We start from the raw sequence: 27157 nt of genomic DNA on the forward strand, positions 1-27157 counted from the left end.
TATATAGTATAATATAATTTCATCCCAGTAGTGTTCACCTGGTTAGTTGCTGACCAAAGAATTTATGCTCAATAACCCTTAGATTTACATCTAAGGGTGGAAAACAAAACACCTCAATTTAATAATAATTCTCTCTGCCATTAGATTTACATCCAAGGGTGGTTGAACATTATTTTCTTGGTCAATAACTGACCAGGTGAACATTTTCGTAATTTCATCTTGTAATTGCATACAAGAGCCTAATACTGCAAGTTCTCGTTGGACTTGTTTTGACTTATGGTCAGAAATGGACCCAGGAAATCCAATCACAACGAGATGGGTGCTTCTCTAGTTCTCTTTTCGAATATTTTAAGGCCCAAATATTCTAACGACCCATGATCCAATTAAGCGGAAGTACTCATATTTGGACTTGTATATGGCCCATTAACGATGAGTCCAAGAAGGTCCAATCAGCCCATTTTTCAAAGACTCGCACCAAGAACTGTAAAGTCGGGGGATTCCTGAATTCTGAGCAGCTATGAACTTGTTCTGATCAAGAATCAGATTTGATCTTCATGTGAATTTCACATTTCATCTCACTACACATGACATTGGTTTGCTTCTGTTCTAGTCATCAGACAAGCTAGATGATCATGGAGAGGGGATAATTAACCACCACTGGGAAAATATGGTTTGTGTGAGCTTAAAATTAAAGGTTGTTAACAGAAAATTTGTTTGTTCATCAAAAGCAATAAAACCATCCATTTGAGATTCATTCATGTCAAAAAAATCGCAGACTATGGCGAAACTATGGAGAAGTTCAGAAATCCACTGCTCAACTTTCACATAACCACCCTGGAATGGCGAAACTATGGCATGGTAACTTGAAAAGCCAACATCAGTGACACTTCCATCAACTGTAAACGGTAAACCAAAACATGTCTTCTCCGGAAACTTGACAGAAATCATGCTATAGTTCAAGTTCCCTGGAGTGGCCAACACCTCGAGCTCGGCTGAATGACGTAAACGAAACCTGGGTCAAGAGCCTTCCTTCAAAATAAAATCTAAATATTTGTCAGTGAAATGCAATCACTAAACTACCATTAAAAGTTCCAGACACTTGAATCAGTTATATAAATGTACCTTTCTGAAAGACCTTCCAAAAACGCCTTGTGCGGTAGCTTCATTGACAAAAAACGACATTCATCCTGCAGCTCCAGTTCTTCCAAGTTCATGTGACCTGGCTAGCTAGCTAGCTGCAATCAAAATTATCTTACAACCTGAATTACCATTGTCCCAAAGACTCCAGATATATACAAGCACAAGCCAGAGGACCCAACAGAATGACAAAAATACATAGGCATAGTCCAACAGGCACAAATAAAAGGCTTAAATCATAAACATTGCCCAGCAATCACAAACCCCCCACAAACACTAGTATATGACTGTACCAGATCCAAAGTCCGACTACCTCCGAAAAACAAGAATACAACCCAGACTTGGACCATTATTCATTGCTTCACTCTAGCTTCTAAAATTTGGTATTGACTATTGAGTCTGTTATGTTTGCTTCTTTAACAGTGTCAGTCTAGCACAGAGTATTGAGTCTACTGACTTGACTACCAAGCAAAAACAGGAAAAGACAAAACAAAAGGTTTGTCACAGTAGTATTGAGCATTACCTACCTAGAGAGTTAATTTGAGGATTCCCCATTCCCCCGAGGCATCAGCTTCCGGTAACTACGATGACATTGCGACTTGTGCTACTCGTTCCATTAACATAATGCAACCATCCAACAACAAGCAGGCAGCAGCACAAGGAACCCGAGCACCCCTCCTCATGCTTCGTCATCTCCATTGTATCTTTCTCTCCTTCTCTCTCTTTCGGTTGTTCTAGTAACAGCTGCAGTGTGTGGGAGGTGTCTATCCCTTCCCCTGACTCCAACGACTCTACCTCCATCGAAATTTCAGTGATTTCCACCCTCTGTGTTTCTTCGTTTCTCATTTCACAGGTGTCGATAGAGGACAACTCCAGTCCCACAACTGTCCACATACACTTGGGGCATAAACGAAATGAACTCCACAGCTTGTGATGCGGTGTTGTTCTGTTGTAAATTCACTTTCTATCTGAAATGTGGCCTCAGTGTAGGTTTCATTGACCCGCTTTCCTTCTGGGATCAAGTGACATTCAGACCACGACACATATCCCTGGAACATGTGATCTGTCTGAAGGATTCTATCAATTCTGAACACCGAATCGAGCAAATCAAAACTGAAACTACAATCATCACTTCTTCCTTTGAAGGTACATAAACAAGTAGCCGATAAAGGAGATGGATAATGATGAACTTCCTGGTATTTTAGAACAGCGCAGATGGCGAATCCCAAAAAGCTGCGGTCCAACCAATTTGCCAGTAGCGGCACACGTACTGAAAATCCCCCACTCTGATGGGTGAACCAATCGGGAACTTCACTTCCAGGAAAACACATATTCAACCGAAGAGGTTGCCGGTAGTTATCCTACACATTGAAAACGACAGTCAATTTTATTTGGTTCACCTTGTGTTTATCATAGAGAGGGAGAGGGTGAGAGAGGGACCTGAAAATCCGCATATTTTTCCACAATATCTCTGAATAGATTTGTTTGTACCAGCTGGAGGCAATTAGAAAATGTAAAGAAATTATTCCCACGGGGCAGAGGCTTTAGCTTTGAAACTGTTTCCAAAGCTGTGCACTCATGTGCATCTATGTAATTTATACTCGATGAAAGTTCTGGTATTGATTTCAGCCTCTTGCAAGCTTCCAGTTCAAGATGCGTTAAACAACAAAGTCGATTCATTGTCACAGGTAAGCTCTCCAAGTTGGTTCTGCACAACTTTAATGTTCTCAATGAAGACAAATGAGTAATACCATCTGATAACTCCAACAGATTGCAGTCACTTAAACCAAGATGTCGCAGAGCAGAGTAACTACAGTGTTCTTTGATTGATGAGGGCAGTCCTTTAATTGCGGTCTCATCTAAAGGAAGCTTGGGTTGCTCCTTCATGATTCCTGAAATCTCTGGAAACTTATCAAGACTTGAGCAGCCATCGAGCTTAAGGGTCTCAAGACAACTCATATCAATGCTGGTTGGTAGAGTCTTAAGTTCTGTGCAACCTGTGAGATCCAGATGTGTTAGCGCCCAATTACATATACTGTCGGGAAGAGATTCAAGGCTTTTGCAGTTCCTCATACTCAACTTTCCAATCCCTGAAAGCAGAGTAATTGATGAGGGCAGTCCTTTAATTGCAGTCTCATCTAAAAGAAGCTCTGATACCTCCTTCATGAGTCCTGAAATCTCTGGAAACTTTTCAAGATTTGAGCAGCCATCAAGGAAAAGGGCCTGAAGAGAACGCATATGAATGCTGGTTGGTAGAGTCTTAAGTTCTGTGCAACCCTGCAGATCCAAATGTGTAAGGTATGCCAAATTACAGATACTGTCGGGAAGAAAGACAAGGCTTTCGCAGTTCCTCATACTCAACTTTCTAATCTTTGGAAGCAGATAAATTGATGAGGGAAGTCCTTTAATTGCAGTCTCATCTAAAAGAAGCTCTGATACCTCCTTCATGAGTCCTGAAATCTCTGGAAACTTTTCAAGATTTGAGCAGCCATCAAGGAAAAGGGTCTGAAGAGAACGCATATGAATGCTGGTTGGTAGAGTCTTAAGTTCTGTGCAACCCTGCAGATCCAAATGTGTAAGGTATGCCAAATTACAGATACTGTCGGGAAGAAAGACAAGGCTTTCGCAGTTCCTCATACTCAACTTTCTAATCTTTGGAAGCAGATTAATTGATGAGGGAAGTCCTTTAATTGCAGTCTCATCTAAAAGAAGCTCTGATACCTCCTTCATGAGTCCTGAAATCTCTGGAAACTTTTCAAGATTTGAGCAGCCATCAAGGAAAAGGGTCTGAAGAGAACGCATATGAATGCTGGTTGGTAGAGTCTTAAGTTCTGTGCAATCCTGCAGATCCAAATGTGTAAGGTATGCCAAATTACAGATACTGTCGGGAAGAAAGACAAGGCTTTTGCAGTTCCTCATACTCAACTTTCTAATCTTCGGAAGCAGATTAATTGATGAGGGAAGTCCTTTAATTGCAGTCTCATCTAAAAGAAGCTCTGATACCTCCTTCATGATTCCTGAAATCTCTGGAAACTTTCCAAGATTTGAGCAGCCATCAAGGAAAAGGGCCTGAAGAGAACGCATATGATTGCTGGTTGGTAGAGTCTTAAGTTCTGTGCAACCCTGCAGATCCAAATGTGTAAGGTATGCCAAATTACAGATACTGTCAGGAAGAAAGACAAGGCTTTTGCAGTTCCTCATACTTAACTTTCTAATCTCTGGAAGCAGATTAATTGATGAGGGAAGTCCTTTAATTGCAGTCTCATCTAAAAGAAGCTCAAATAGCCGGTTCATGATTCCTGAAATCTCCGGAAAAATTTCAAGATTTGAGCAGCCATTAAGGGAAAGGGTCTGAAGAGAACACATATGAATGCTGGTTGGTAGAGTCTTAAGTTCTGTGCAATTCTTGAGATTTAAAACACGAAGCCCAGTGAGATTGTTAATAGATGACGAAAGTTCTTTAATTGCAGTCCCATCTAAATAAAGCCATTTTAGCTTTGTCATAACCTCTAAAATCTCTGGAAACGTTTCAAGATTTGAACAACCAGAAAGACAAAGGATCCATAGAGATTTCATATGAATGCAGCTTGGCAGAATCTTAAGTTGCTTGCACCCCTTTAGATCCAAGACATGGAGGTTTTGAAGAGCATAAATGGATGAATGAAACTCAAACTCAATTAAACTTGAACAGCCATCAAAAAATAATCTCTGAAGATTTATCGCCTCAGTTAAGTCAGGGATTTTGATAAGGTATTGACAGTGACTTAACATGATGACTTTCAGATTTGGCAGGGGCTGCATTAAAAAAACGGGGAAAACATGTCTTCATACATGGGGCATATAGAACTTTATAATTTTCAAACAAGAAAAAGATACGTAGATAATTGTACCTTGATTCCTTCCCAAAGTTGTTGAATGTGACTACCACGCATGTCAAGTTGAACAAGATTCGTTGGGTTAAAGGTTGATGGCAAAGACTTTAGTGGGCATCCATGCCATACTAGAAACCTCAATTCTTGAGAAAGATACTCCAAGTCCTCCGTCCAGAGTTGTTTACCACCAACAGGACATAAACGATCACAGCGTCTAATAGTTGGAAAATAGTATTCACTGCCAATGTCACCGTCACAGTCATAGTCACCGTAATCATATTTGTGACAGTAATAGTCGTCATAATCGGCGTCGAAATAATCGAGATTGAAATAATCGAGATCGAAATAATCGTATTCAGATGCATTGAAGAATGAATAATAAATCATGAGCAGTCTTAGCTTCGTCATTCTAATAAAAGCTCCAGTCTGTATGCATAGGTTGACTGTTGAGTTCGACAAGTCTAGGATTAAGCATTCAACTGCATCCGTCCCCTGCATAACCAATAGCAAATTATATGCTAGTGCAAAATCTAGAACATTATCAGAAAGTTAATACAACATTCCCATGAATTTGATTTTCGTCAAAGTTGAATCTTTTACCAAACATTATGTACACATATGACATGGAAAAGAGCTAGAAAATGATCATGATTGAATATCTCACCGTATTTTGAGTCAATACACGACTAACATCATCACAACTCCACAACCTACTGCGCTTCCCAGGATCTGAAGGAGATTCTAGGCGGACAATTTCTCTACCCATTTCTTGTAGTAAATCATGCATGTCGAGTCTCGAAAATCTATCAGTTATGAGTGCTCTGTCCTCTAGAACGCTTAATCCATCGAGGGCACAGAAGCCCAAACTTTCTAATAATTCTGTGACAAATTTTTTTCTCCATCCTCTAAAGAGACATGCAATATCTAGAAATATGGCTTTCTCTTGATGGTCTAGTCCCTCAAGGCTTGTTCTAAGCACATCCAGAATCTTCCTTGGCGGGATTTCCTTGATTTTCTCTAACCGCTGTTTCCACTGGTGTATATTTTTGTCACAAAGAGAAGCTCCCAAGACTTTAAGTGCTAAAGGAAGACCCCGAGCATGTTCTATGGCTCGCTCTAAGAGATCACTATACTCTTGACTGAGTTGGTTTTTTTTGAAGGCATACTTCATAAAGAGTTCACGAGATTCATTATGATCTAAACACATGGGCTCATATGTCTCATAAACTCCAGCTAGTGATTCCTTATCTCTAGTTGTTACAAGGATTCTACTTCCAGCACCAAATGAATAAAAATCTCCAAGTAAGGCTTCAATTTGGAAAAACGTTTCCACATCATCAAGAACAACTAGAACTTTTTTCTTACCTAACCTACCCAGTATTGCATTGGAACCTTCATTGAAAATGTCTACACTGTGCATATTTCTCTTCAAGATCATAGACAGAAGTTCTCCCCGCATTTGTGCTTCATCCTTCTCCAGAAAACGTCCTTTCACATTATAAAAAAAACATTTGTGTTCAAATTGATGAGCGATTTTGTCATAAACAGCTCTAGCTATGGTTGTTTTGCCTAGACCACCCATACCCCATATTCCAACAACACCAACATCATTCTTCCCACGACACAATCGCTTATTCACTTCCTTAATGTGATGATCCATTCCAACCAAATTGTCTGGTTGACTGGAAAGTCCAGGGAATTTATTCAATTTTTTGAATACGTCTCCTACAATATTCTCAATAAGCTCGATGTCATCCCTGGAAAATTTGAAAAGAGTGTTTGTAAATAGTCAGAGCAAGACATCCCGTCTTATACAACATTGATCCATGTCCGCTGCCATAAAAATGTCAACTAAATAGATTGACAAAAAACAATTAAATCCAATAAGGTTAAGGAATTGCCAAGTTAACTGGCACATATTCAGACCACCAAAAAAAAATTAAAAAAATGAAGAAGTTAACTAGCTAGCACATCACGAAGACACAAACTGGGTAGATTTGAGTTATTTATAATCTATACTGCATAGTTGTAAAGAATAACCAAGTTGAAATTTTGAAAGTGAAAAACTTGCAAGAATTCAAGTAAAGAAATAAACAGCAGCATATAGAATACTCACTTGCACTCTCGCGAGTGCCAGCCAGATACATCCGAGACTCTTTTTAGTGCAGTTTTCCAGGTCTCCAGTGCTTCCTTGTCGAGGTTAGGATTTTGTTCATGTTTGGCAAAAGCTTTCCCAAACTTCTTCTTCAATTTTCGAATATGGGAGGGATCTACCCCATAGAAAATGGGCACCACAATCTGCTGCTTCTTATCCATGCATTCCATGATTTTGACGAGCTCTTTTAAGCACCATGTGGAAGTGGCATACTGACAAGATAAAACTACAACCGAAATCCTCGATTCGTCAACAGCGTTGAGTAACTCGGAAATTTTGTTGCCTTTTTCGAGCTCTTCAGAATCGATGAAGGTGTGGATTGCTTTCTGTTCTAGAGCTCTGTAGAGATGGCAAACGAAGTTTTTGCGGGTATCCTCCCCTCGAAAACTGAGGAAGACATGATACTTGCAATGACCACCAGAAGAAGGTGAAGATGAAGAAGCGGCCATTATTAGAGAAACACCAACAAGATCAAAGCTAGAGAAACGATCGATTATGAACGCGAACTGCTCGTCTCGTTCTATTAGACAAACACAGATCGCAGTCTACCAGTCAACTCGTCAAGAGTCGTCGTCTGTCTTTCTACGCGTTGGGTAAGTCATTGGTAATTTGGGGATAAGGGGGACTCCGAGTCAACTCGTCAAGAAACAGGAGGATAGGAGAGATAGTAAAAACTTAAAAAAATTGGGCCTGTGAAAATTTGGACCGAAATGCAAAACTTGTATTTGTTTGAAAGTGTACATGGCCCATTAATGATGAGTCTAAGAAGGGGTCAAATACAGTCCATTTCTTAAAGGGAACTGAAATCTACACTCTCAAAATTAAAATTTACACTCCCTTCAACTTTTTTAATATTATCTCCCATCTACTATCTTTTTACTTCCTGAAATGCCCCTCTGTTGAAATATTGTTTTCTTTTTCTTTTCTCTCTCTATCAAACATCTATATATTTACTTAGAATCTTCTATTAGAATGCATTAGTACCCTTCAAACATCTACACATATATCTTAGAATCTTCCAACTTCGTTGCAAATAAGAATCCATTAGATTTTTTTCCCTGCAACTCTTAAACAAACACTTTCACACCAAAGAACAAGATAGAAGACATATAGCATTAATGTATCTTTACATAATTATATGTCATATACAAAACTCTTATATGCCGCCTGCGAGAGATAAAAAAAGAAGATAATTGATTTCGAGCCAACTTCGATGCTCATTATCAAAATTCAATAGCATAGTTCTATCTTCATATTCATCTCGCATTCACACCAATACTTCATCTTTTTGATAAAAGTCTAGTCTTCCATCCAAAAACCTGTAGTAAAGAAAAAAACAAAACTAATCATCAAAATGAAAAACTCTTACATCAAACAATCACTCCAAATGAAAAAAAGAAGATGCTACTAAGTTGAGTGTTTCTTCTTAAATCCGCCAGGCCACAAAGGAAGAACAAGAAGAAATTACAGTAAAAAAAAAACTAAAACCAAACAACAATATATCCTCCAGGCCCTAAACCCTTCGTGGCTTTTGCCTTTCTTTAATGAATTTCCAAATCAGAGAAAAAATATATATATATCCCCCAGGCCACAATGTTCATCAATATATGATACTCTCAATGCATTGCATGAGTGCATTAGCGTCTGAAAAGGGAGAAAAAAGACTTGAGTACACTAGAAGGTCTTGCTCATCATTGTACCATCCAAAATATGTTTATATGAAGAACCAGCTAGCTTCCCCCTTTTTGTAGGGGAAGATTAATGAGCTGTTGTGCTAAGGTCTGTACTAGCAAAAAATTTACATATAATTGTAGAACATGCTGATGCTAATACCTGTTATATGATCTCAAAGGGTTTGATTATGTACTGAGCAAGAAATCCCACTAAATATATTAACGGCAAACTACACTTTTCCTGTTTATTTCGCAAGCGACAAAATGAATGAATAGTCCTGGACCTTTTTGCCCTTCACTCTGTTTGCGCGTCTGCCATTTGCCTGTAGCCTAAACCGGTGCTTCGCCGTTCTATTGCGTCAGACTTCTCCAGCATCATCATCAGACTCCTGTTCAATCTTCAGCATCAGAGATCTTTCCAATCATCTTCTGCTCTTTGCATCGGACTTCTATTCGAACTTTAGCATCTGTTCTTTTCTTTTAATCTTGGTGACTGGATTGGTTTTGGGTAGACGGAGAAGTTGGGGCCAGCAACAGTAAGTCGCTTTTCGTCCTTGCTTTTCTCAGTGTTGGATAGGCATAACGATCGGGTCTTGCTTTTGTCAGATTGTCGTCTGTAGCTTCTGATTCTAATCACTGTTGAGGTACTTCAGCCTTTTCTGTTTCTGGGTTCCTTTGATTGCTTTGAATTGTGCCTCAAGTTCATTTCTTTATGCGAGTTGTATCGGATTCTGTGACTGTTTTTGGTATTCAATTGATCTGTATTGCTACAGTATCAGTTGATTTGACTGCATCATCAATTTGTGCTTTCAGTCTCTTAAGCAACGATGAAGATTCAAGATTTAAACTTTTTCTCTTCTATAGTTTTTCTTACTTTTTATCTGCTGCGGTTTTTTTATTGGGCTTTTTGTTATTGTTGATTTTGAATTCACATGAGTATTTATTTTTTACAAGCTTTGTTTCTTTACCACTTTCAAATCTGGACGATTAATTGGATTATGAAGCTCAGCCTGCTTCATTAGACTGAATTTTACTGATTGAAATTGTTTCTCAGTTTAGCTCTTTTCGATATGACTTAGTGAAAGCCTATCTCAAACCAAGGGGCAGAAAAAAGAGCTGCATTTTTACCATTTCAATATTATTTTCTTTGCCTTTTTCGATCGCTGCTGACCTTCAATTAGGTAGTTTAAAGGTGGGATTTTGCGCTGTTTTTTTAGTTGGATCTTTTCTTCATTGTTGGCAGAGGTTCTGCAAGGTTTGATATGAGATGATCTACTGTTATTGTTAATGTTAATTGAGTTTCTAAATTTATTGTTAATGAGATGAGATAGTGTGTTATTGTTAATTGTTGAAATGAGATGAGATGATCTACTGTTCTACTTCAAAGTGGTCTCTTATTATCTACTGTTCTGCTTGAATTATGTGTTTTTCCTTTTTCTTTTTTTTCCTCTCCCATCTTTACTTGAAACTTGGAAGTAGAAGATCAAGGTTTTTATGACTTAAGAATTCCTTGCACTTTGCATCGGCATAGGGTTGCAGGAAAGGGTGCAACTTTTACTAGCTTGGCTCTTTTTGTGTGTTAAGGCTGAAATTGATACAACTTTTGGCCTAGATAAGATTAATGTCCTTTGCTTTGATAACCATATTTATCCAGAGTGCATCTGATGCCTTTGTCCTGAGTTATGGAATGTAGATTTCTTTGACACAATTATGATACTAGGCAAATAGTTTCACAAATTATTTACTCAAGTTTCCTTTTGCCCAATCATGCTTTTCCATACCCATTGCATCTTATTGAGTTTACTATAAATGTGGTTGTACGACTTCTTCAAAGGTGGTTGATTATATTTTTGAATCTGTATTCTTTTTCTGTGCATGGTGATTACTTACTTCAGAGAACCTATTGGATTTGATTATGTTGGTTTTTGGATTAAATGGCTTTTGTATGATCATCCAGCCCTTTCAGTCTCTCTTGCTTTAGCCATCCCTAAATACAATGCCTCCTGATTATATTTTTAAAGCATACTCATTCCACTTATGCATTAGTATATGCAGACTGGATATGGTCAATTACAAAAGAATATATGCATTAGTATTCTTGCAGCTTATGCATTAGTATATACAAAAGGTACCACTATTTTCTGCGTATGATTAGCTACCTTTTTTTTTTTTTTTTTTTTTTTTCAATTGTTGTTTTTGCAAGTAGCTAAAGTTCTAATTTAACAAAAACTTATCAAGGGGTTATTGGGTTTTGATTTGGGGAGGAAGCTCTCAGATGTTTGTATTCTTTGTGTGAATATTTGTTTGTTTTTCTTTTCTATCACACATGTTTGAAAAAAACGGTTGCATGATGTTTTTGAATAGATGGGTTCTTGGGTTTAGTTTGATCAAGTGTGCCTTCTTTAAAAACAACAGAAGAACGTGTCAAGAGTAAAGTGGTTCTGAGTTCTCTATATTTGGTTTGTTTTGTTCACAATTGCTGTTTCTTTTTTCTTTATTTGTCTTTAGCTATTGAAAATTTGAATTGTTGTTCTTTGTGTAGTTGGAGCTCAAAAGTTGCATATATTCAAGTCGTGAAGACCAAGTTTTGTAAACTCCTAGAGACAGAGGTATGGGAGTTTAGGGATTGTATTCCAAGGTTGGTATTCTCGGTTTCTATATGTTCTCTGTCAAAAAAGAAGTTCAAATATATTTTCTGCTCAAGAGTTTCAAACTTGGTGTTGCTTAATTAATTTGTTTTTCGGGTATCGTTGGTAGATCTGGAATTTTTCTCCGAAATTGGTGAGGAAAAGTGCTAACTTGAAGATTATAGTCTCTGAAATTTGTTTACTTGGCTCTTGGGGCAGCTGCTTCCCTTGTTTTTTAATTAATGAAATTCTCTTGCACCGCCGAGATTCTTCATAATTCTTTTTTCTTTCTTCATTTAAGAAATCCAAGCCCCCCCCTAAGGTTTCAATCCTGGATCCGCCACTGATATTTACTTGTGTTATTGGATGAGAGCAATTGTAAATTTTGTCAACTGCAAATTGGCTGCAGGGTATCTGTTAATCAGTAAAGAGCTCCAGGCTTTGATTGGAAGCACTGACTGAGAGTTTGGAGAGTGTTTTGGCAGCCATGGCTGCAACCAAGACTAGGACGAGTAGCTTCTCTCGCAGTTTTTCGGGTGCAAGCTCGCCTCAAATCCCAGGACTCAAGCATGGACCCAATGGCACAATGTTTGTTTCATCTGGGATTCCAGACCTTGACAGTAATCTTCTAACTAATAAAGTATTGGAAATATCATTATTTATGTGTATTTTTTGTGCAATGTATAGCAGTTTGATTTGATTATGTTTAATCTGCAGAAATTTTAGGTGGTGGTTTTGCTCTAGGAAGCCTAGTAATGGTGATGGAAGATGCAGAAGCACCTCATCATATGCTTTTACTTAGGAATTTCATGTCTCAAGGACTCGTTCACAACCAACCCCTTCTCTATGCAAGCCCAGCCAAGGACCCAAGACAGTTTCTTGGTACTTTGCCTAGTCCAGCGGTACCCAAAGATGAAAAGTCTAGTCATCGAGACCCTGATCAGGTTTTCCTCTTCTTCGAGTTCAGTAAGTGGGTTTACAGGGTCAGCAACTGAACATTAATACATGTGATACTATGTTCTCAAATATTTTTCAGGAGAAAGGGTTGAGGATAGCTTGGCAATACAAGAAGTATTTTGGTGAAAATCAGCAGGGTTTTGATAGTCAAAGTAAGTTTTCAATGGTCTTGATTCTTATAAAACTAGTCTCATTAGCACATAGCTGGTTTGGAGTTTGAGAGCAATTTTTTATGCTTTCATTGTCCAGATGGGAAACATGAGTTCAGCAACAACTTCGACTTGCGGAAGCCCTTGGAGAGGCAGTTTCTTACAGGCAAGCGAATAGATTGTGCTAGCATTCTTGATTCTCCAAATCTTGTCACACTTTATGATCGTTGTGCTACATTTTTATCACAATTTCCAAGGTATAGTATTCTAGTCTTATTTCTTACCTGCCTAAAAATTTACATTTATCATGTCTGGTTGGTAAAAATATATACAAATCCGTTGGTTTTTCTGAACGTCAAGCTAGCTCTTTAGTTCATTATGAAGGCTAACATTTGGTGAATTTAAATATTAAATGGTTAATTTGTCTAAAAACTATGCTTGTAAGGTTTTGATTTTAACAAATGGGATTGATGCTTATAATGGTTCTTGTCAAATACTTCATATCTCATGTTGAGTTGTTAAGAGTTGTCATAATTCATAAGTCTGTGTAATACTTGGGTAATGAATATTATTAATCCTTGCTGAAGTAGAACTTTAGGTGGCAATGTTCTAATGGTTAGTGTTCTTTTTGTTTATCCTTTAATTCTATTTTTGTATCTGCTATCATGTTTTTAACCTTCTTCTGACTATTCTACAGAAGTGACAGCAACATTTCTTGTGTTGGTCGTATTGCTATTCAATCATTCTGTGCTCCACAGTGTGGATATTCCAGCCTGGTGAGTGGCAATTGTTAGTTGGTCTTCAACTGTTATTCTGAGTCTTTGCTTTGTAGCTGTCTCTTATTTCTTCTCTGCTGTTTTGGTGATTCATATGGGTTGTGTATGTCTTTTCCTTACTTAAATCATATATTGTATTACTGAATCAAGCATAATACAGTTAATACAGTTGCATTGCAGGAATGGGACATGCTTTCCTTCCTTAGATCTCTAAAAAGCATGCTACGATCTTCAAATGCAGTTGCTGTTGTGACATTTCCACCTAGTCTTCTTTCATCATCCTCCTCTACAAGATGGCAGCACATGGCAGACACCTTGCTGTCAGTTAAAGCAATTCCAGGTTTATATCAGCTCTCACATTGTTCTTTGCACTCTTACCCCTTTTTTGTTCTGTCAATACTAACCTATAGCGAATGATTAATTCAGATGAGGACAAGGAATTGGCAACACTCCTTACTGGTTACCAGGACATGGTTGGCCTTCTTAATGTGCAGAAAATAGCGCAAATTAACACACAGGTAGTGCAAAAGTTTGCTTCACCCAAATCTAACACTGATTGAATCAAGTTTGCTGTCTTTCCTTTTATGTGCATGAAGTTAGTACAAAGGTTATCATATTTGCTAGGCTACTTGATACGAATTTGCAAATATGCAACTACATTACCGACCCATTCACTCAGTCATCCTTAGAGGCTCTTTAATACTATTACATTTTTCTGTCAGTACAGTTACCGATATGCCACTATTTCTGCTACCTTTTGAGTAGTTAATGCTGTACACATTTCATTGTATGGTTACCACATGTTTATTGAAGTTGGTCTAGTTGAAAAAAACTTTAAATTGGCACAATGCGAGTAATTTTGAGTGTTTACTCTGTTTTGCTTATGTTTTTAAAATGTTTTTCATGATTTCTCCTGCACAGGTTCCTGTCATTCTTGATGCAACAACTTTCTCAATAAAGCTGCAAAAGCGGAGGTTTTTGGTTTTAGAATGTCTAAACCAGGCCCCTATCGATGGTTCTAGTGGGAGTTCATATGGCACTTCTGGTAGTTGTTCTGGGTCCTCTAAAACTGGATATCTTGATTTTTAGTTCCTGACACTGTCATAGTGGAGAAATTCAGTCTTTAGAGTTAAATCTAAAAGTCAGCCATCGCTGCAGATAACTTCATTTGATCATTTCTGTTTGTACCAGATACTAGTTTTCAGTTCTTAATTTTTGTTTTTGATGAATTTGCATTAGCAGTAGGGATTAGAGATATAGCAACACACTTAGAAGTGATTATATGGCAAAAAAACATTACAAAAGAAGGCAGTAACATTATATAAATGAATCATTAAAGAAGGCAGTACATTATTCATGTAATCATTTATTTCGAATCATCACATTACATTCTGCTTATAATGTTTTGAACAACTTAAAATACTCTGGAGAAAGAACAACAATGATTATGACACCAGATCAGTTTGTTCTTATTTCTTCATTGATACAGCCTGGGTTGGAGAATTTAAGAGGTAGCCTTCAGTGTGTTTCCAATGTCAATGACAAAACGGTATCTGACGTCTGCTTTGGCAAGGCGCTCCATGGCAGTGTTCAAGTAGTCAATTGGGATAACCTCGATGTCTGCTGTTATGTTGTGCTTGGCTGCAAAATCGATCATCTCTTGTGTCTCCTTCATACCTCCAATGCCGCTACCAGCTACCATCTTCCTTCCTGTTAAATCGAACATTAAGCTCTATTAATAACCCTAAAATGCAAAAGATAACACGTAAAGCCAACTACTCGTAGTTACATGCTTACCCATGAGTAAAGGAAAAACCGGAAGTTCAAGAGGCTTTTCTGGTGCACCAACCATAACAAGCTTTCCATGAGACTTCAACAAACCAATCAAAGGCAAGAGAGGATGTTGTGCAGAAACTGTGTCAATGATCCCATCCATGGTACCAATGGCAGCCTACAAATTAATCAATGAAACAAACATTAAGTAACTTGTTCATTGAATAATCCACTTAAAAGATGTAAAAGGTGTAACTTGTTCAAATAATTACCTGCATTTTTTCTTGGTCACGACTAACCAAAAACGAATCAGCTCCTAAGTGTTTAACTGCTTCCTCCTCCTTATTAGGGGACGTACTGATCACTGTAACCTTCACTCCCATTGCCTTGGCAAACTTCACTGCGACGTGGCCTAAACCACCTACGCCAACCACGCCCACATGCATGCCGGGCTTGTCAAGTCCAAAATATCTCAACGGGCTGTAGGTTGTGATTCCGGCACATAGGAGAGGAGCAGCACAATCAAGGGGTAGGTTGTCCGGGATACGGAGTACGAAGTGTTCATCTGCAACCATAATGTCAGAGTAACCGCCATAGGTGGTGGTTCCGTCATAGTACTTGGCACTGTACGTGAGTATTTGTTTGGGGCAGTAGTTCTCAAGATGGTCGGTACAACTATCACAAGATCGGCAAGCTCCCACTATGCATCCAACACCGACTTTGTCTCCAACTTTGAATTTTTGTACATTGCTCCCTACTTCCGTCACTTCACCGACAATCTCATGCCTGCATTGCCAAATTGTGTTCATATATATATTAGATTACTGATCGAAGAGGCCAGGGTTCAAGCATTAATATAAATAAAATGGTAAACACCTTTACTAGTAAAGAGTGTGCAGGAAAAGGTCGAACGTACCCGGGAACCAGAGGATAGGTAGAGAAGCCCCATTCATTCTTGACCATGTGAAGGTCCGAATGGCAAATCCCACAGTACAACACTTTGAATGTCACGTCTTTCTCTCCGGTTTCCCTGCATGCAATCAATGCGGTTGAACTTTAGAACTATAAAACAAACATGTACTATATATGGTTTAATCTGAAGAGGAAGAACGGAGAAGTGTTGTACTTCTTGACAATCTACCTTCTGGAGAAACTGAAGGGAGAGAGAACACCAGATGAATCTCTTGCAGCCCATCCAAATGCCTTCCTGGGGTGTTCTTGCTCGTTAGACATCACTATTTTCGTTGTTGCAGATTCTTAACTGATGGTTTTGGTGTTGAGGCTTAAATGCTTAATGCCGTTCGAGTAGTAAAAGGTGAGAGACAGACAGATGTGGAAGTATGAGCTAGCTTCAATGGAGTTAAATAGCATTTAAATGTAGAGGGAGGAGATTTTAGGTTTGGGCTGGGGTGACGTATTGGGTGAGGAAAATTCGAAAATAGAATGTCGAAGAGATGATGACATATTGGGTGAGGAAAATCCGAAAATAGAATGTCGAAGAGATGATGACGTATTGGGTGAGCAAATAAAAAATAAAAGTAATTCAAGAGATTAAACTGACGTCAGCGGTCAACAGAATTTCGGTAGGAGTATGATGAAAAATAGAAAATAGAATTTGGTTGTTGACCGTGAGTCCGTGACCATGCTTTCGCAACTAGTAATAGTATAACCTGGATTCTGCAGATGGGTTCTTCCTTGTGTTTTCTGGTCTTTGTTGGGCTATTTTGTAAGACAGTACCATTTTGGGCTAAAGGAATATAAATATAGTACCAATTCGAAAGGATCGTACAAAGTTTCCTCCGATTGGGGCCTCTCAAGACCCGATCTTTGAGTCTCACACGCTGGCATATCTCCTCCCACTCTTCAATAGTTCCTGGACCGGTCCCGATAATCCGAACCGGAATCGAGGTACAGGCGATGACGTGACAGGTCGGAATCGAGAGGTGGCGGTCGGTGATTGGTGGGCGGAGCTGTGGGGACTTAGGAAATTGAAGGAGGAGAGGGATTTTGGGAAGAGCTGTGGGGGGTAGGGTGGCGGAGTGTGGCGGTGGTGGTAGTGGACTGAGAAAATTAGGGTGCTGACTTGGTGATCAGACTTTACTGCGATTGAGAAAAGAGATGAAACTTCTTTCGTACATAGTACTTATTGATCTAGCATCATTAGTTAGGTCACAATTTTCTGTGTTCATCTTTTGGATGTCTGTAGTATCATAATTGTCCAATCCCAATTGGGGTGCTTCTCGTTAAATTTGTTTTCTTTTTCTATTTACTTGATATTTTATTTGTGTTTCAGTGGGCATTATGGATGGGATATAATTATTTTTAGATTAAAAGCAAAATTAAACCGAATGTCTCGACCTAGCAGAGCTCTGCTAGGGTTGGGAGAGCGCCACCTTTGGGTTTAACCTCTCTGTACCTCTCTCCGTCATGTATGGAGTACAACTACGGCGTCCCTTTTGGGATCGCCCAAATCAAGGCAGGGTTTTGCCGCGTCTTCTCTTTCGCAGGTTTCTCCTGCGCCATCATGGCTCATAGGACTGGGGACCTGGTCTTTTCTGGAGCGATTTCCTTGTGCGGTGCAGGACTGTGCAATCTCAGGGGTGCCATCAAGTTTTGGTGGCTCGTCTAGGCCACGGCGTGCGCGGCTCAAAGAATCTGAGATGCAGGCGGATCTGGTTCAAGCATGGCAGCTGTGTTTGACCGGTTGGGTTTTGCACGGGTCTGGTCTAATTTTGTTCAAGTCCCTTCATGGTTGTTTTCCGGCTAACTAGCGTCTACTGGTATGGGGGCAAAGTCAACTTGTGATTCCAATTCCGTTTTGCTCGTCTGTTTTCCAGGTTGACGACGTTGGGCTCAATCTTTTGGTCCCTCGTCATCGGTTGGATGGAGGCACGGTGGGGCGGCGCTTTGTCTTCTTTCGGGATTTTGGCAGTTTCCAATGTCGGCGCAGCTTGAGTGCAGGTGTCAAGGGCGGCAAAGTCAACAGTTCTGTTGTCTTGGTTGCCAGGGTTAACCCTAGGTGCTGTTGGGCTTTGCTTTGGTTTTCTGATTTGGGTTTGGGACTTAATGGAATGCCTAGGGCTGCAGCATGTGGTCAATGTGGGCCTTTTCAGTTTTGGATCTGGATTTGGGATCCCGGTGGCTTTTTTAGAACAATTTGAGATCCAGGACGGTTTTTGTCTAGATACCTAATTTTTTATTAGGATCAGTACCCGCGAGGAACTGACGGGATTATTGGTATGAGGTTGTCAGCGAGTCTACTGATGGATTCTGTAGAAAAATTTTATTATCAGTTTCTTATTAGTTTACTCACCCCTGAGCTTCACTCAATAGGTTGTGTGATATTGCGTTTAGCGGTGTCTCTTTCTGACGGCCCCACAGGGGCGGGTCACTGTGTAATATTGCTTCTTCCATATTGAATAAAAATGTCTGACCTCCTTCAACTCAAAAAAAAAAAAATGGATGGGATATAATCTAACCTTGTGAAATTTTGATGTTCGATCGAGTCATAGCATTGAAACTAATAGTGGTTTGGGTTAAGCCCTTCTTTAGGGATTTGGTGCAGGCTTTTATGTATTAGACTCTCAATTATGGCGAGCATACAAATATGTTAGGCAAGGTCTTTACCATCTTTTCTCTCCTTTGCAAATGGATTTTTCATTAGTAGAAGCATAATTTTTTTTCTCTTCTCTGCATTAGTGGTAGTTGGTGCGGTGAGGAAGGAGCGTGTGGCGACCCGAATGGGTCTACCACAACGCCGTAATATTAAGCCAATAGGAGCTCGATACGTCGTAGACATACCGTAGACCTACCAACTTAATACTATAAGGCCTTTTGAAAATACAAATTTTAGAAAAATAGGAGACCAAGAAAACTAAATTTAGAAAGGATTTTAAATCAACAACCCAACACTCAAAAGAACAAGTCTGGAAATGCTTAAAAATAAAGTGGGCAAGTGCATTGTGGTGCCTTGGGGCTTACATCATAACCGAAATGAAAGGAGTTCAACAATAACAATAAAACAAAGGGGTGAGGCGCGCTTCCAGGTAGGCGGACCTCACAGAGTTCAACATGGAATGAAAAACGAGTAAAACGATGGAATACCACAAGGGAAGAACTTCAAGCAACAGGAACAGCAACACACAAACTTGGCCAACGACCCACCTCTAATCCAAATCGTCCGGAATGACCTCGTTATAACCTGAAATGTAGGGGTGAGCATTTCGTCCTCGCTAGCCCAATAGGGGCCGACCCAACCTTAGTTAGGTTTGAAAACTAATAGGTTAAACATAACTATTAGAATATAGATTGCGCGCATTTGTAAAATCGAGTAAAACAAATGCAAACAAAAACAATCACAATTGTTTCGTTTCAGGAAATCATATGTAGCATGCTTCACACAACTTGGAGCTCCGAGATACTTACCTGCCGGCTAAACTAAAATAAATCAGTGACCGACCTGGTTCGTCATCCTTCGAGAACTGGCCAACTACTCTATAGTCTTTAGGGCTATAAGTAGCGAAAGTGTCCATTTCCTGGCTCTGAGTCTCCTATGACTGATTCACTGTCTGTACTCACGTTTCCTCGACAAACATAGAAGCACAGCCCCCTCCGGAGGTTCACGGTTATCGACACCGTGGGATTCCTAGGAATCTACGCGTCTAGGTCCCATTCACTTTCAGGTCACAAACACAAACATACAAAGGGTACAGTATCTCAACATGCAAGTCTAGCCTTGGTTTTCGCAATCAACAATCATCAGTTCTGAAAACACATGTATCACGAGGCATCGACTAATGAACAACCAAAAATACTTGCAGGCAACATAATATTATACTAGAGCAATCCACATATATCGAAAAGCCTCTAATAAGAAAGGGACAGCTCACCCTACCTGGAAAATGCTGGCGTACTCCACACTCTGATGCTTTCCGCTTAAGCTTCCTTAACGATCGTGTTTCCTGAACCATTACTTAGTTTGTAAGTAATTATCCAGGTAAACATCATGATCAACCAAAAGTAACCGCGTACACTAATTCCTTTTTATTTCAATGAGGCCATTAATTATTTCTTTCAACCTTTACCAATTTGGGAAACTAACTTCTTTCTTAAAAAGGAAAACGTCCTTATTGCTCCGCAAAACTTTCGCCAATCCGGGCGATCAAAGTTGAGTCGATCCTCACGTTTTACGAGGTCGGTCAACTATGGTCAACTCTCGGAGTTGACTTTGACATTTGACTTCTGACTTTTGACCAAATAATCCTTTATTTACCATTATTTATTATTTATTAAAAATAAATAAGTAAATAATTCTTATTTATTAAAAATAAATGAATAAATAATTATAAATAAAGTTTTACTTTTATTTTTGCCCATTTACTTCTCCTTTTTCACCTTTTCACTTTTACCATGACTTTTACCTCCACACTTTTACTTTTACCTTTTACCTCCTTTTTACCGAATTTACCTTTACTTTCACCTTCTTCACTTTTGACCACTTTACCACAGTAAATCCTCATTTAATCCAATTTTTACCATTTTCTTTATTTTCCCTTTCTTCCAAAAACAAATCCATTTCTTTTCTTCTTCCTTTTCTTTTTCTTTTGGCCAAAACTACACAACAATAATCACCAAATCTTCAACCAAAAAATTGCAACACTATGAAAATTATGCTAATAAAATCCTACTAATTAAACCATCCTCAAATCTCTATTTTTCACAATTTTTCCAACAACAACAATAGCTGAACATAATCAAAATCAACCAAATAAATTTCAAAAATTCTAGGGTTTGTCCAAAACCCATTCCTTACCCTTTCTTCTTCAAAAGTCACGTCCTATTCCTTCTCCTTGGCCTTCTTCACCTACAAATCCTCACCTACAAATCCGTCCAACATCAACATCTCAACCAAAAAACTCGAAAACAAGGTTGCATGGATAGATCCTTACCAAAAATCCTTGCCAAACCCATAGCCTAGCTTCATGGTTTAAGGAGAAACCGGATTCATGCAAACAAAATCACAAATCCAAATCAAAAACTCAGATTTAGGAAGAAATAGATGTAGATCTGATGAATAGAGGCTAGATTAGGATGGATATTACCTTGATTTAAGCTTGGAAAGAAGAAATCACAAAAACCCCCAAATTAGCTTCGGGTTCTAGGGTTTTTGGAGGGTTGGATGGCCAAATTTCTTGATTTTGGTTGGAGAAATGGAAAGATGGGATGAAGAGAAGAAAATCTAGAAATTTTGGTTGAAATCCGGATTCCGGCGACGGCGGCGACCGACGGCGGTGCGTCGGCGGTACGGCGGCGGCGATTTCCGGCGAGGGGGGAAGAGAGAGAAGATCTCGGGTAGAGAGAGAGAGGAAAAGGAGAAAATGAGGAAGAGGCTAGGGTTTTGGGGTGAATGAGATGCTTAAATACCTCTCCCTAATTTATTTGTGAAAAGTTGAATTTGCCCCTCCTTTTGGGCCAATGGGCTTGGGCTGCTCCTACTTTCTTTTTCTCTTAATTTTCTCAAGCCCAATCCGAAAATTACATCTTCAATCATCCTTATTTCTTCGATACTTCACCGAATCCTTTCAGGAAAATTTTCCCTCGAAACTTTAAAAATAATCTCCAAGTCCCAAATTGGATTTTTCTCTAAATTTCTTAATCCTTTAAATGGCCTCAAAGTCTTAACCTAAGCTCAAATACTTTTGAACCTCACGAATACGTAATTTCATACGTTACGACAAATTAAAAGAAACAATAATAATAATAATAATAAAATACGGGGGTCTACAGAGCGTACCTTGGATAGTGGTGAAGGTACTGAGGGAGGTCTTTGGAATCTTTGGTTGGTTGGTTGGTTATTGGGCTTTGTTCTTGTTCTTCTTCGTTTTGTGTGAAGTTTGAGTTTATGTTGGCCGGCATTTTCACTTTCACAGCAAGAGAGAGACCCTCTCTATCAGAGAATTGAAGGGGTGTGGATTGATGGTAATGGTTGGAATTGAAGGTGCGATCAGGATTGGAGGGGGGAGAGAGCGATGGGTGCCCATAGTAAGAGAGAGAGAGAGATGGGTGCCCCTCAAATTACGACACTTGACACACATAGTAACAGAGTTATTGACGTCGTGTACATATATTGGGTTGGAGTTGTAATTTGGTGTACTAAAGTTTATATTTTGTAACTTCATGTACAGAAATTTGTATTGGCCTTAACTTCAGGTACCATTCATGAATTTTTTCTTTAATTATATAAAAATACTATAAAATGAATAAAGTATCTTTGTTGTCAATGCAATAAAATTTAATTCAGTTAAATTATAATTTTGATTTGATTAGATGTAAAATAAATATAAGATAAACATCACACTACCATATAACCCCTTATGAAACTAATATGGTAAAGAAAAACTAAAGAGTTGTGAAAAATTAGTTCGCATTTTTGGTTCATAGAGCATAGAGCAGAGCAGAGTTATTGAGAAATTTTTTTTTCTCTTTTCTGTAAGGAAACAATGTATCATCAAGAGGCTAAGAGGCATAATTATGTAAGCTAGTATAAGAGGCCGGATCTAGTTGAGTGATTTGGAAGAGTTGTGTAAGCCTGTATAAGAGGCCAAAGTATACTTAGAGACGCAGATCAATTTGGTCCTTAGGAGGGTCTCAACCCACCACCCCCCCAAAAAAAAAAAACACATGATATGATGCTTTCTTTATACCTAACAAAGACCCGGGGGTATGAGGCAAAGATAAAAAGGACGCAGATAGGTATTGACACAGACGTGGAAAAATCACCATCAAGGGTGAGAAAGCGACAATTACGAATGAGTTGGTTGAAATGTAGATCTCTTGAATGATCCACCTTGTGTTATCCAGTTCCTGCTAGTTGGGAACCTTTCTGCATTATTTGACATTAACCAACCGACGGAGAAATTTGAGAGTACTTATTTGTCTTGGCCACGAAAATGAGAGTGGAGCGGTCAGCCATGCGATGAAAAGGAAGGTCTCTGGGAAGAAAAGTCTATAAAGGAAACGAGAAACGGGGACCAGGCAACACCACAAGATATTGTCATGTGAAACCATCGTTCCAGTTCTTTCATTTATTCAATATCGACGGTACCACATTTTTCTCATAATGAGATGGGACCTAAACAAAACACATGGAGTACAAAAAGAGAAGAACTAAAGACTACATGCAAAAACAAGTACATGTTTCCGTTGTCATGCCTCTTGTCCTTGAAGTTTTGGAAATGCAAATTTAAGTGGCCGACTTTAATGTGTTTCCGATATCGATGACAAACCGGTATCTAACGTCTCCTTTGGCAAGACGCTCCATGGCAGTGTTCAAATGATCGATGGGGATAACTTCGACGTCGGCCGTTATGTTGTGTTTGGCTGCCAAATCTATCATCTCTTGTGTCTCCTTGATACCTCCGATATTACTACCGGCTAAAATCTTCCTTCCTGTAATTGCAAAGTGAGTTATTATACATTAACAATTTAACACATAAGTTAATCGATCATTCAATTAAAATGCAGAATCACAAGGATAAAGTCCGACCCATTAGCAAGGAAAAAACTGGGAGCTCAAGAGGCTTCTCTGGCGCTCCAACCATCACAAGCTTTCCATTAACCTTCAATAAACTAATCAGAGGTGGGAGACGGTGGGCTGCAGAAACTGTGTCGATGATACCATCCAATGTTCCCGTGGTAGCCTAAAAATTCAGCAGAACAAAATTAGGTGATTAGGTCACAACACGCATTCTTGAAAGAAAAAATCATAAATTTACATGAAATTTACAATAGTTAGAGTACAGGCTGTATAAATGGGGTGAAAACAAGGAGTTCGTACGTACATTATGATAATGAGTCACATTAGTGAATGTGGACAGAAATTAATACCATGGGAGTTTGGGTTGGGTCATTGCAGCTAATAATAATTTAAAAAGATTAAGCACAATAATTTCTTGATTAAAGTATTTATTACCTGCATCTGATCTTGGTCACGACTGACCAAGAAAGAATCAGCACCGAGATGTTTAATAGCTTCATCTTTCTTATTAGGGGAGGTACTGATCACTGTAACCTTAACCCCCAAAGCCTTGGCAAACTTCACCGCCACGTGACCTAAACCGCCAAGGCCAACCACCCCCACATGCATGCCGGGTTTGTCAAGTCCGAAATATCTCATGGGACTATATGTTGTAATTCCGGCACAGAGGAGAGGAGCAGCACCATCAAGAGGCAGGTTGTCTGGAATACGGATTACAAAGTCCTCATTCGCTACCATGATGTCAGAGTAACCGCCGTATGTGGTGGTTCCGTCAAGGTACTTGGCGCCGTAAGTCTGTACTGATTTAGGGCAGTAATTTTCCAAATCGTTAGCACAGCTGTCGCAAGATTTGCATGAGCCTACCAAGCACCCAACACCAACTTTGTCTCCAACTTTAAACTTTTGGACTTTGCTCCCCACTTCTGTCACTTTACCCACAATCTCATGTCTGAAACACCCAAAATATGTATTATGATATTATTACTCAAACTGTTTTAGTTTAGAAGCTAAACTGCTAAAGCACTACGAAGTGATTTCGAAAAAAAAGCTGATCATCAAAAAATAATTTTATTCGAAAAAGCTATTAATGAGTTCAAAGTGATTTTAAAAGGCAGTGTGATCGATTCGGGCCATTTGACGTACCCGGGAACAAGAGGATAGGTAGAGACGCCCCATTCGTTCTTAACCATGTGAAGGTCGGAATGGCATATACCGCAGAACAAAACTTTAAACGTCACGTCTTTCTCTCCGGTTTCCCTGCAATCATTGCAGTTCAGTTTTGTTTAAGAAACCAAGTTTTCATTGAAATAAACAAGTGGGAACCGGGAACTGGTTATGGCAATTGAAGTAGACAAAACATGTAATAGCACACCTTCTTGAGAACTTGAAAGGAGAGAGGACACCAGATGTGTCTCTGGCAGCCCATCCAAGGGCCTTCTTGGGGTGTTCGTGCTCTGAAGATGCCACCATTTCTTGATCTCTGATAAATTATAGTAGTTTTAGTACGAGAGTTGAAGGGATCAGTGAGACTCTGGGAAGTAAACTGATGATGAAGATATAGCAATTGCGAAGTGGTGTATATATTAAGAAAGTGAGGGATGATTCTAGGTTGGAACGGAGTCAACTGATCAGTTGGAACTGACGTATGCGGTGAGCTAAATACGATTCTAGGTCATTATACATTATACATACATCTATAGCCGGTTGACTGTTCATACTCTTCATTTAACAGTGAAATGACGATTTTGGCCTTAATTGTTCTTTACATCTACGACCCTGCCAGGTGATGAATTGGCGTCTTTGCTCTTGCTACTTTGCTGAATTACAGTTTGCCATCCTCTCCCTTTTTTTTTTTTTTTTTCCTCGACACAGACTCTGTGGTTTTATCTGTTTGATTTTCGCTATCAGTCAGAGCTCGGAAGAGAGAAAACAGAGAGCGGGAGAGAGTTCGGTTCAATTGATAAAAGGTAACTTCTTTATTGAAATTTTACGGTCGATTTTGTCGGGCACGGGCTTTTGTTGTGGGGTTTCTGTTTTTGCCGATTCTTCCGTGGACAGTTCGGTTCGTTCTTTCCCTCTCTCTCTCTCTCTCTCGCTCAAAACGAATTCTTTGTGGTTCTATATTATCAGTTTTGAACAAACGAATTCATCTCTGGCTTTGTTTTGGATTTTTGATTTTGATTTGTTCATGTTTCAATTGCTCTGATTTATTGGGTTTGTGTGTATTACTCTTCTCTGATTTTTATCTTGCAAAAATATGGGATGGGGTTGAATTTCATATGATAATTTCTTATTATCGCTGTGAATACTTATATATTCCTCGATCATGATGATTTGCATTGTTTTTTTTTTTTTTGTATCTGAATCTCCAAACTCAGAGACAGTTTCTTATCCATTATTATTATTATTATTATTATTATTATTATTATTATTATTTTGTATCAAGATGCTTATTATTATTATTATTATTATTTTGTATCAAGATGCTGTTACCATTTAATTTGTTCGGGTAGTAAACTCAGATTAGATTAAATTGATCTGCCTTTATGAGCATCGCCTTACCCTCAAATCGCAAAGAGGGAAGAGAACCTGGAAAGAGTCAATCGTTATCATAGCATTGTAGTATGGCTCCTAGATTTTTGGTAATAAGTGGAAGAGGGATAAATATGCAAGTGGAAGAAGGAAAACAGAGTCCAGGACCTCAGGATGTTGCCAAGTTCATGCTTCATGAAGGGGAGTTGTCTGATTTTTATCTATTAAAAATTTATAATCGAATAAATTTTGATAAGTCGCCTTTTGAGCTAGAGCTGTTTGCTTGATAACTGTTATTTCATTTTCCTTAAACCCCTTTTCAGTAGTGAAATAGTTTTGAAGTATGCACAACCCAAGTGAATTATGATGATGTTATAATCTGGCATTATCATGTAAGGAAAAGGCTAGCCACTTAATGTGTGACGTCCCAAACCCGAATTCACCGGGTTACTAGTCATTTGGATGGTAAACAACTTTTACATTCACTTTTACTGTCGTTTCAATGCTTTTAGGGGGTCCTAAAAGTTGACTTTTTGTTCGGGTCAAAATTTGAGGAAATTTCCTTCGTGGAAGTTGTAGAGGACGTTAAACTGAGCGCGTGCATATGTGGTACGTAAAAATCGGAGTTCGTATGCGAAAGTTATAAGCGAAATACTAAAGTTACTGTTCATGTGGTAAGTTTCTATAAATAGCAAAGTTACTGTGGTAAGTTTCCATTTTTGGAAACCTACCGGCCTTTTCTCTCTGTTCTCCCCCGACCTTTTTCTTCCTCTTCGGCCCGATTCTTCCTCCTCCGATTTCTTCCTCCTCCGGCCACCCCATGATGGAATCTGCACATCAGCTAGCTCGCCTCCTCACCCTGGTCACGTCTGTGGTGGTGTTTTGCAGCAATTTGGCCGGAAGAGCTCGATTTGGAGCTGTGAAGTTTACTGTAGCAGAACGGGATTTTCATCGATTTCCGGCGATTCCG

The 27157-nt window shown here is 39.0% G+C and overlaps 4 protein-coding genes across 15 annotated transcripts; 1 reads left to right on the forward strand and 3 right to left on the reverse strand.

Moving 5' to 3' along the window:
* Nucleotides 1-225: 225 nt before the first annotated feature.
* On the reverse strand, nt 226-7763 carry LOC112170106 (disease resistance protein RPV1). Of its 8 annotated transcripts, none has more exons than XM_040508914.1 (7): nt 7126-7763; nt 5674-6766; nt 5028-5501; nt 2578-4932; nt 1661-2498; nt 1123-1251; nt 226-1043 (listed from the first exon to the last, which is right to left on the reverse strand). In XM_040508914.1, exons 1-5 carry the CDS (start codon nt 7611-7613, stop codon nt 1980-1982), a joined length of 4929 nt encoding a protein of 1642 aa, XP_040364848.1. In that variant the 5' UTR covers nt 7614-7763; the 3' UTR covers nt 226-1043; nt 1123-1251; nt 1661-1979. The 8 variants fall into 8 exon arrangements, with proteins under 8 accessions (XP_040364848.1, XP_024163033.1, XP_040364847.1 ...); XM_024307265.2 differs by having other exon boundaries at nt 229-1025; nt 1123-1235; XM_040508913.1 differs by having other exon boundaries at nt 229-1043; nt 1123-1235.
* Nucleotides 7764-9081: 1318 nt separating this feature from the next.
* On the forward strand, nt 9082-14569 carry LOC112170109 (elongator complex protein 4). Of its 5 annotated transcripts, none has more exons than XM_024307273.2 (11): nt 9082-9373; nt 9444-9481; nt 11380-11475; nt 11874-12084; nt 12182-12408; nt 12501-12573; nt 12671-12827; nt 13268-13346; nt 13527-13686; nt 13773-13864; nt 14268-14569. In XM_024307273.2, the coding sequence occupies exons 4-11, from the start codon at nt 11952-11954 to the stop codon at nt 14433-14435; spliced, it is 1089 nt and encodes a 362-aa protein (XP_024163041.1). In that variant the 5' UTR covers nt 9082-9373; nt 9444-9481; nt 11380-11475; nt 11874-11951; the 3' UTR covers nt 14436-14569. The 5 variants fall into 5 exon arrangements, with proteins under 5 accessions (XP_024163041.1, XP_024163042.1, XP_024163043.1 ...); XM_024307274.2 differs by having other exon boundaries at nt 11380-11446; XM_024307275.2 differs by lacking the exon at nt 9444-9481.
* A 139-nt stretch (nt 14570-14708) lies between these two features.
* On the reverse strand, nt 14709-21394 carry LOC112170114 (probable mannitol dehydrogenase). Its single transcript, XM_024307282.2, has 9 exons — nt 21068-21394; nt 20932-20996; nt 20014-20080; nt 19224-19320; nt 16261-16409; nt 16036-16149; nt 15392-15905; nt 15144-15297; nt 14709-15056 (listed from the first exon to the last, which is right to left on the reverse strand). Exons 5-9 carry the CDS (start codon nt 16350-16352, stop codon nt 14851-14853), a joined length of 1080 nt encoding a protein of 359 aa, XP_024163050.1. The 5' UTR covers nt 16353-16409; nt 19224-19320; nt 20014-20080; nt 20932-20996; nt 21068-21394; the 3' UTR covers nt 14709-14850.
* Nucleotides 21395-23156: 1762 nt separating this feature from the next.
* On the reverse strand, nt 23157-25233 carry LOC112170111 (probable mannitol dehydrogenase). The gene is made up of 5 exons (XM_024307279.2): nt 25028-25233; nt 24799-24912; nt 24091-24604; nt 23665-23818; nt 23157-23567 (listed from the first exon to the last, which is right to left on the reverse strand). The coding sequence occupies exons 1-5, from the start codon at nt 25123-25125 to the stop codon at nt 23362-23364; spliced, it is 1086 nt and encodes a 361-aa protein (XP_024163047.1). The 5' UTR covers nt 25126-25233; the 3' UTR covers nt 23157-23361.
* Between the last annotated feature and the right edge of the window lie 1924 nt (nt 25234-27157).

This window comes from Rosa chinensis, chromosome 6, assembly GCF_002994745.2.
Source record: "Rosa chinensis cultivar Old Blush chromosome 6, RchiOBHm-V2, whole genome shotgun sequence".
Taxonomy (NCBI): Eukaryota; Viridiplantae; Streptophyta; class Magnoliopsida; order Rosales; family Rosaceae; genus Rosa; species Rosa chinensis.

Coding starts and splice junctions, on each gene's coding strand:
- LOC112170106 (XM_040508914.1), bottom strand. CDS start 7,613: ATGGCCGCTTCTTCATCTTCACCTTCTTCTGGTGGTCATTGCAAGTAT. Junction 6,767..7,125: donor TGGCACTCGCGAGAGTGCAA/GTGAGTATTCTA, acceptor CAAATTTTCCAG/GGATGACATCGAGCTTATTG. Junction 4,933..5,027: donor AACTTTGGGAAGGAATCAAG/GTACAATTATCT, acceptor TTTTTAATGCAG/CCCCTGCCAAATCTGAAAGT.
- LOC112170109 (XM_024307273.2), top strand. CDS start 11,952: ATGGCTGCAACCAAGACTAGGACGAGTAGCTTCTCTCGCAGTTTTTCG. Junction 12,085..12,181: donor TGGGATTCCAGACCTTGACA/GTAATCTTCTAA, acceptor TTTAATCTGCAG/AAATTTTAGGTGGTGGTTTT. Junction 12,574..12,670: donor GCAGGGTTTTGATAGTCAAA/GTAAGTTTTCAA, acceptor TTCATTGTCCAG/ATGGGAAACATGAGTTCAGC.
- LOC112170114 (XM_024307282.2), bottom strand. CDS start 16,352: ATGTCTAACGAGCAAGAACACCCCAGGAAGGCATTTGGATGGGCTGCA. Junction 16,150..16,260: donor CCCTTCAGTTTCTCCAGAAG/GTAGATTGTCAA, acceptor GATTGCATGCAG/GGAAACCGGAGAGAAAGACG. Junction 15,298..15,391: donor GTGACCAAGAAAAAATGCAG/GTAATTATTTGA, acceptor ATTAATTTGTAG/GCTGCCATTGGTACCATGGA.
- LOC112170111 (XM_024307279.2), bottom strand. CDS start 25,125: ATGGTGGCATCTTCAGAGCACGAACACCCCAAGAAGGCCCTTGGATGG. Junction 24,605..24,798: donor ACCTATCCTCTTGTTCCCGG/GTACGTCAAATG, acceptor TGGGTGTTTCAG/ACATGAGATTGTGGGTAAAG. Junction 23,568..23,664: donor AGTTTTTTCCTTGCTAATGG/GTCGGACTTTAT, acceptor TTGCAATTACAG/GAAGGAAGATTTTAGCCGGT.